Source organism: Amblyomma maculatum, chromosome 11 (assembly GCF_055883805.1).
Source record: "Amblyomma maculatum isolate TAMU_Amacu chromosome 11, ASM5588380v1, whole genome shotgun sequence".
Taxonomy (NCBI): domain Eukaryota; kingdom Metazoa; phylum Arthropoda; class Arachnida; order Ixodida; family Ixodidae; genus Amblyomma; species Amblyomma maculatum.
In genome coordinates, this window is record NC_139354.1 from 94,306,231 (window position 1) to 94,315,521 (window position 9,291).

At 42.9% G+C, this 9,291-nt stretch overlaps 1 protein-coding gene across 1 annotated transcript; it reads left to right on the forward strand.

Moving 5' to 3' along the window:
* Positions 1-4,853: 4,853 nt before the first annotated feature.
* On the forward strand, positions 4,854-7,934 carry LOC146174425 (neuronal calcium sensor 1-like). Its single transcript, XM_084583602.1, has 2 exons — positions 4,854-5,095; positions 7,559-7,934. The coding sequence occupies exons 1-2, from the start codon at positions 4,854-4,856 to the stop codon at positions 7,932-7,934; spliced, it is 618 nt and encodes a 205-aa protein (XP_084439728.1).
* The last annotated feature ends 1,357 nt before the right edge of the window (positions 7,935-9,291 follow it).

Here is a 9,291-nt window from a genome sequence, read left to right on the forward strand (position 1 = left end):
CGTACAACAGTCGGTGCTCCAGCACCTGCTGGAAGTTTTAGCATCTCGACTCCCCGCTCTGGGTCTGTCCCTGTCGTGTAATAAATCATCTTTTATTCGCATTGGAAACAAATCTGGCTTACAGAAAGCAGCACCTTTTACTTTTACAGTAGATTATTCTCAAATTCATGACATGAAAAGTGTCGTTTTCTATGTCTTCTTAATACATTAAGGACTGGAATCAATTGGCTAAACGCTACCCGTAAATCGACTCACGCTGCACTTGGTCTGATTCGTTCCATAGCTATGCGCTCAGGTGGAGCGCGTTCTGACACTGCTCGTCAATTCGTGCGCTCCCTCCTTCAGCCGCGGATAGTGTACCAGGCACTATTTCAGCGCCTCACCAATAAACAATACGACTCCCTTGAAGCTATTAATCGTGGGGCTATGCGCGCCGTAACCAATCTCCCTCGTCTTACGCACATACCCATTCTGAAATAGTACGCTCAACTAAATACAATGACTAAACGCATCAAACCGCATAAGAAAAGCAGAACGCGGAAATTGTCACTTCAGCTCTATCGCTTAAACAATCTTCCTCCTTAGTCGTACTGACAACTCACAAACAATCGCTCCACTGCTTCGCCGCCGATATCAGCCGCGCATTTACCTTGATAATGCATATCTACACCGATGCATTACACATTGCACTGCAGGGAGTTACCACTATGCACAGTCCCTCCCATCCATCTTAACTCTCGCTCCACATGTAGAGCGTATACATGCGCCCCTCGTTGGTTTGTGCGTGCGCAGCTGGTTCACCTTGGCCGAGATATCAAAGCTAATCAATAAGCGCAAGGTGGCCGATATAAGGAAGTAAAACATGGAGAAAATTCAGCATGCTGTAAAGAACGGGGGAAGCCTTAAAGCGGTAAAGAAGAAATTGGGCATAGGCAAAAACCAGATGTATGCGATAAGGGACAAGGCAGGCAACGTCATCACTAATATGGAAAATATAGTCAAAGTAGCCGAGGAGTTCTATACAGATCTCTACAATAGCCAAAGTAGTCAGGACCGTAAGGAGATTGGCGGTAGGGAAAAACAGTCAGACGTTCCACCAGTGACGAAGGACGAGGTCAAGAAAACATTAGAAACTATGAAAAGGGGGAAATCAGCTGGAGAGGATCAGATAACTACAGATTTGCTGAAGGACGGGGGGGATATCGTGTTAGAAAAGCTAGCCACCCTGTATACGCAGTGCCTGGTGTCATCGACGGTACCGGAACTATGGAAGAATGCAACATTATCCTCATTCACAAGAAAGGGGACTCTAAGGACCTTAAAAATTACAGACCAATCAGCTTACTGTCTGTTACGTATAAGGTATTTACTAAGGTAATCGCTCATAGAATCAGGACTACCTTAAACTGAAATCAAGCAAAGGATCAAGCAGGGTTTCGGAAACGGTACTCTACTATCGATCATATCCATACCATCCATCAGTTGATAGAAAAATGCTCGGAATATAACCAGCCCTTATACATAGCATTCATTGATTACGAAAAAGCATTTGACTCAGTTGAAACCTCGGCGGTGATGCAGGCATTGCGAAATCAGGGGGTAGACGAGCCGTACGTGAAAGTGCTGGAAGATATATATAGTGACAGCACAGCAACCATAGTTCTGCATAAAGAAAGTAACAAAATTCCCATAAAGAAAGGTGTTAGGCAAGGAGACAAAATCTCCCCAGTACTATTCACAGCTTGTTTAGAGGAAGTATTCAGAGACTTGGAATGGGAGTAGTTAGGGATAAGGGTAGATGGAGAATACCTCAGTAATCTGCGATTTGCTGATGACATTGCCTTGCTAAGCAACTCGGGGGATGAACTGCAAATAATGATTGATGACCTAGACAGGAAAAGTAGAAATATAGGCTTGAAAATCAATATGCAGAAGACTAAGGTAATGTTCAACAGCCTCGTGAAGAAACAGCAGTTTACATTAGGTAGAGAAATACTGGAAGTAGTAGGCGAATATGCCTACTTAGGACAGGTGGTAACCGCTGATCCGGACCCCGAAAAGGAAATAACAAGAAGAATACGATTGAGATGGAGCGCATTTGGCAAGCACTCGCAGATTATGACTAGCAGCTTACCGGTATCGCTCAAGAGGAAAGTATACAACAGTTGCATCTTGCCTGTACTCACCTATGGGGCTAAAACGTGCAGGCTAACCACCAAAGGCGTTCTACTTAAGTTGAGGACAACCCAGAGGGCTATGGAACGAAAAATGGTAGGGGTAACATTAAGAGATAGAAAGCGTGCAGAGCGGGTCAGAGAAATAACTCAAGTTACCGACATTCTAGTAGAAATTATGAAGAAGAATTGGACATGGGCAGGACATGTAGTGCGAAGAGAGGATAACAGATGGTCGCTGAGGGTAACAAACTGGATTCCAAGGGAAGGAAAGCGTAGCAGGGGGCGGCAGAAAGTTAGGTGGGCGCATGAGATTAAGAAGTTCGCAGGGGTCAAGAATAGGCAGCTAGCACAGAACCGGGTTAAGTGGAGAAATATGGGAGAGGCCTTCGCCCTGCAGTGAATATAATCAGGCTGATGATGATTATTATTATTATTATTATTATTATTATTATTATTATTATTATTAGCTGGTTCACCTGTATGTGCCCATATTCTGTTTGTATCACCTCTTGCCAACGCTATAAGACAACCAAGAACCATGTACCCTCAGTCTTGAGAAAGGCAGGGCTCCTGCGCTCCTGCCGAAACATCGACTCCAAATAAACTTGGAAACAGTATGAAGCAATTTTTCACTTGTGTGTAACCTCTAGCAACCAAGAATGTCGATTTAGGTATGCGATATATATATATATATATATATATATATATATATATATATATATTCTGAAAGAAAGAAGGCTAGGTTGTGACGGCAAGGTCGTGACGGCAAGGCCAGCGATGCCTTGTCTAGCGTTCTAATCCGATGACAAAATCCAGGCGGGTGCCGGAGCCGCGGGACGATGATGATGGTATGTACAAATGAAAGAAGAAGATCATGGCATGTACAAATTAAAGAATATCCACGGAAGGCTGACAATATATATATATATATATATATATATATATATATATATATATATATATATATATATATATATATATATATATATATATATATATATATATATATATGTGTGTGTGTGTGTGTGTGTGTGTGTGTGTGTGTGTGTGTGTGTGTGCTTTTTTTAAGGAGCCAACAGGCTATGAATCAAAAGCAAACGCTGGGGATTTTTTCCTTTTACCACTTATAACCTTGTGCTTGGCGCATGATAGCCTGAGCTGCTTATGCGCCATTAAACCCAACACAACAACTTTTTTTGATGTTTTGTTGTTGCTATTGAAAAGGAATTATGATTATTTTAGGGTACTGAGCAATAAATGCAAATTGGAAGGAAAAACAATGGTCGACTGTGTGTATATTGTGGAAGAAGGCCAGGTCGAGACGGCAAGGTCAGGACAGCAAGGCAAGGGATGCCGTGTCTGGCGTTTTACTCCGATGACAAAACCCAGGCAAATGAAAGAGGAAGATCATGGCATGTACAAGTTAAAGAATGTTCACAGAAGGCTCACAATATATATATATATATATATATATATATATATATATATATATATATATATATATATATATATATATATATATATATATATATATATATATATATATTTATTTATATATACCATGTGTGCCAGCTAACTTGAAAAAAGGGTTACAAAAAATAATATATCTGAGGTAGGTCAGTGAAACCAGATGCATACAACTGCCAGCCTCCTTGTGCACTACAGGCACTTTGTTTGCTTTGCAATTACTTAATTAGCTACCCCGCCGAGGTGGCGCAGTGGTTACGGCGCTCGACTACTGTTCCCAAGGGTGCGGGATTGAATCCCGGCCTCGGCGGCCGCTTTTCGATGGAGGCGAAAAGCAAGGTGTGCTTTGCGATGTCAGTGCATGTTAAAAAACCCAGGTGGTCGAAATTTTTGGAGCCCTTCACTACGGCGTCTCTCACAGCCTGAGTCCCTTTGGGACGTTAAACCGCACAAACGAACCAACCTAATTAGCTAATTAAGTTAGTTTTTATCACTTACTAAATATTCACCTCAGGCAAAAAATGTGAATTGGTAAGTTGTAGAGCACCTTCAGAAACCTTCTTCCATTACTGCAGTTAAGTCTCACGTGTATCGTTTTTTCTAGGCTTAAAAGAAAGCCCGTTAAATACAAATAGTACCACGTGACTAGCGCATTTTAGCGCCACGATTGGGGTGCTCTCAGTCGTGGTTTGATTGAACGAAATCAGCTGCGGCCCTTAGTGGCCTGGTCAGAGCAATATGATTTGATTAACTACCTGAGCAAACAATGAAGATTCTGCCTTCTCAACTTTACCCCTATCCAAGACCATGAGCCTTCCTATTCAAAAAAGGAAGTTCAATCAATCAATCACTGCGGCGAGGCTCACGGCTCCTTATATATGCCAAACATTCCCCCCTCTAGAATTACTTATAGGCACCATTTTATTCTTCGTCTTTACCAAATCAATTAAGTCAGCTTTTTTATTCGAAACGTTTGCCATGTATGTAAATCAGCTGCAATGTAATTAAAACGCATGTAATTAAATCAGCTTACATGCGTTTCACACTATGCGCCACCCCTACAGGCAATGTGTACCCGCACGGCATGAATCAGCAGCAAGATGCTGACAACCACGAAGGAGTCGGAATCCAAGAAGCCAAGAAGAAGAAGAGGAAATTTAGCCTACCTGCCGCACGCGGCGTAGAGACAACTGCTGCGGCCGAACCGTCATGGGTCTGAGGTACTCCAGCCAATGGCGCCTCCGTGGCGACGAACTGATCGAACTTGTGGAGTGCACGGGACTGAACCCAAGCATCCTCAAACGTTGGCACCGAGAGTTCCTCAAGGATTTCCCTCGCGGGTTCTTCACACGTGAAGAAATGAAGGTGGTATTCGGCTCCATGTTTCCCGATGGTCATCCGAACGCCATCATGGACATCGTGTTTAACGCCATGGACAAGCGACGGATAGGGTGAGTGAGGTCATGCGGCCAAACGCGCTAAGCCACTCTGTGATGAGCGACATGAAGGAGGTACGGTTAGGCACGTCTTGAATGCAGAGATATTTAAACAGAAAATAAGTATTACAACTGGATGTGCCGCTTGTTTTTAAGCATGCAAAATGGGCATTTATGACAATCACAGCCTTTGGAAACATCATGAGCACAAAGATGAGGGCTGTGAGAATATAACTGTCAGCTGAAATATTCGATTGTTGCATTTTTCGAATATTTAGAGAAACCTAAATATGGCATTCGGATCACCGTTTTTGCAATCAATTGAAGCAAAACACGATATTCTTTTAAGACGCAAAATGCTATGTGTTCAATTCAAAATTCACCCAGACGTACGCAGTAGGAAATATATCTACAGAATTATATTCAAAGCAATGTGGATGAAGGCAGTGAGATTTACCTCCAGGGGAAAAAATTAGCTTATAGCTTCTGCTTATCACTGTCATAAAATCTGTGCCTATCTGTTCGTATAGTACTACTCCGATGCATGATTTAAAACACTTGCAAAATAAGCCTTCTGTTGGAACCCAACACGGATCACCAAAGCCTAATAAAGTTGATTTGTACATCACTGAGCCGACATAAGAATATGAATCAAGCTTAAAATCATTTCAAACATGCGTATGGTGAATACGGTTGGTCATGTCAATCCGAATTTGTTCGTTATTTGTTTTATGTAGCTATCTAATAACTTTTTCTGCTTAAAGCATCGGATGAGTTGTTTTTTTTTCTACATATCCGAGGTAAGAAATCTCTATGAACACTGAATAATTTCGCATTGATTCTACTTTGGCGTTTTAGTCATAAGTGAGTGTGTCGCTTCCTAATGAAATCTCTTTACTGAGAACATAGCTGCCACTCTCCAGACGGAGTGATGACTGGCGAATGCACTAATCATCGGCTTCGTCAGAAGGGTCAACTTACAACATTATATATGTTATCTGCTGATACGGATTCTGGTATATCTGTAACACTACCATGGCGAATTAAAATATGATTTAAACGTCGTTAACTAAATTTGAGGCTCATGGAAGTCCCACGCTAACCATAGGAGCTATGAGAGGCTACATTCATATTCAAACCCATCGGTAAATCGTGTGTATCTGAGATTTTAAGAGGAGCGCTATTATAAGCATTTATCCCCAAACTACAAGGCAAGGTTCTGCAACCATCAGGTCATTTTTGTCTTTGCCTGCAAAACGAGAAAACACAAGTCCGATTAAGCGCACTAATCTCTCTCTCTATTGGCTTTCGTGGATGGCGAGCACTACAAACCTCAATTATCGTCATTCGATTAATGATATAAGGAACAGAAGCGCTAAAACATTAGAAGCGTGCCAATCTTGACTTAAGGTGTCTTACGGCAGTGCAGCGCTTATCACAACTGGAGCTCTTCATGCGGGTGATTGAATTTTACCCCAGAGGCAGACCATAAGCAGACGCTGCGAGCAATGGGAGCTCCTCCGTGCCATTAGACTGTCACATCCCATTAAAAACACGGTATTGTCTCGGTATTTTTGTGAGGAAGAAGGCCTGATGAAACTAAAATTAGGTGTCGTCATCTGCGCATGTGCAGGCAAGGAAATGTCAGCGTGGCAAGACAGCCCTTGCGCTCATGCATGGGAGGCTTGGCTCCGTCACTGTTCACTATTCAGACTGCGATCACGTAATCGCTATTGATTGAGGCGCCGCAAGTTTTATCGAGTAGAGTTAATAGCACTGCATATGTCTTCATCTACAGTGTGCATGGCTGTGCTGTTGGCAAAAATTTAAAAAAGCGAGAACGACATGAAGAGTTAATTTATACTAACGTGCAAAATCTGTCATGAGTACTACTGAAACATGCAGCCTATTGATACTACAGAAATATTAATCGCACAAAACGCTTTCAAATTTGAAACCTTCTACTCTGAAAGTTCCTACCATGATTCTTTCTACACTCATTAGCCTGAACCGTCTCCACGCTGAAATGCGTCATAAGGTTGTAGACTAGTCTCAAGTCTGTTTAAGGGCGAAAAGGGTGAACGCCGCTGCAGGGCTGTTTTATTGCTTAGATCGTCATTACATCGCTAATATTATCATCATCAAACCAAGTCACTCACAATTGTCATCGCGCTATCATGATTATTTTTATCATTTACTGCAGCGTCATTGTCCTCGCTATTCTCTTCATTACGCTGGACAGGGAATTAAGACCTGCTTCATAAAAGTCCGGCTTGAAGTAACGGTTCGCGCGCTCAGCTGAGAATGGTAGCGATAGTGTATCGACTCCTAGCAGAAAGGACAGATCGTCGTTTAGTTGCCGTGCGAAAGAAGTTTTGTGATCACAACTAATGTACACGACAGGCATTGGCCAGTAAAGGCAGGCGCCTTACATTCCAGTCACAATGTTTGAACTTGCTCCTCTTTTCTCTTCCTCAGATACGTAACATTTCGAGATTTTGTGAAGACAATCGCCGTTACGGTGAGTGGGACCCCTGACGACAAGCTCAACTGGGCCTTCGACGTTTTCGACCAGAGGTGTGACGGCTTCGTGACGCTGGACGAGATGGTCGACGTCGTCAAGGCCCTGTGGCAGCTTCACGGCGAACCACCGGATATGGAGGATCACAAGATAAGGTTCATCCGGCGCCGCACGCTGAAGATATTTCAGCGTCTTGACGTCAAGAAGAACGGCCGCGTCAGCAGAGACCAATTCCGCGAGGTGCTGAAGCAGGACCCGTGGATTGCAAAGAATGTGCTACAAGTTTACTCTTCCGCCATGGGTGCCTTCTCTAGAGTGGTGCACACCAACTGATGGATGGACGAGGTACCTTACATCATGCGTTGTACCGCCCGAGCATCAGCATGGATTAAAGGGGCTTCTGTAAAGGAGATATTCGACTTGAGCCTCTCAAGCGCAACTGTGGGCTTCACCTCCGATCCGGCAGAACGATGGGAAGAAGCAGCCCGTTGTCCACAGAGCGATGGTTTACAATGCTATTTGGTATATTAAATAGTATGTATGCCATGGTATGCAGGTAAAGCGTATCGTTGATTTCCTGTGATCCTTTTTGTCCCACCTTGGTACTCAGTCATTGCAAAAATCACTGCCAACTAAAAGGCAGAATCATTCACACTAACATGTTTGGCCAAGAGTGTTCAGGTGACAACAAGAACGAAGCTACGCCAACAAGATTAAAACAAAAAAATACAAAGAACGAGACATACGCAGTGAAACAGGAATTTGTTGAGGCAACTGTAGATGACAAACAGAGTAATCGCAAAAATAAACACACCGCTGCCAGAAGCACAGGAATCCAATCATGGCATTGTCATTGCGATTCAAATGTTCAGTATAAAATTCCCACTCTGCATCTGGTATGCAAGGCCCCCTCGCATGTTCTTCTTTTCGTTATTGGAATATGCGTCACAGCTTGTCCCCTTCTAGTTTTTTTTTTGTTGCGGAATAATAGTCTGGCTCTCAAAATAGTAATCGACATTGTTTTGGTTTATTTATTTTTTCCCCGCTTACAAGCACTGCAATATGAAATGGCGTGCCAACGACCCGTTGGTCGGATATAAATTTTGAGCAGGAAGGCGTAGGTCATATACAGCCACAGAACCGCGGGTGTGGGTGATTTCGATTGGATGAAATCTACTTTAGCGCATCTTCCTTTTTATATGCTAACATAAAAATCTAGCAACAGTGAGAGCGCGAAAAAAACTTTTTACAAAATTAGCAACCCTCACTGAAACGCTGCTGAGCAGTAGCGATTCGTAGGTTCGTAGGCTTTCTCCTACAGCCTGCCTTAGTGAGTCAACGTAAGCTGTTGGACGGTCAGGTGGTTAGAAGGATGTTCTCGCAGAAGTTTCGTGTAGATGGTTAATTGCTTGAGACTATTATTGGGTGGGTATTCCCAGACGCATTGATGTTGTGTGGCGTGCCCGATTCCAAGTGTTACAAACCCTAAGGGTCGAAGGGAAAATGAAAGAAATTGCTTACCTGAGACTACACATACAACATTTGAAGCTACCACTGGTGCGCGTTTTTAGGTTTTCTATGACAAGGTATACCGGACAATGTCATATGAAGACTTTCAAGCAGCAACTAAATTGAAATGAGTAAACGAAGTAAACGAAAAAGTACATTTAGTAAAGTAAGCAAGTGAGTA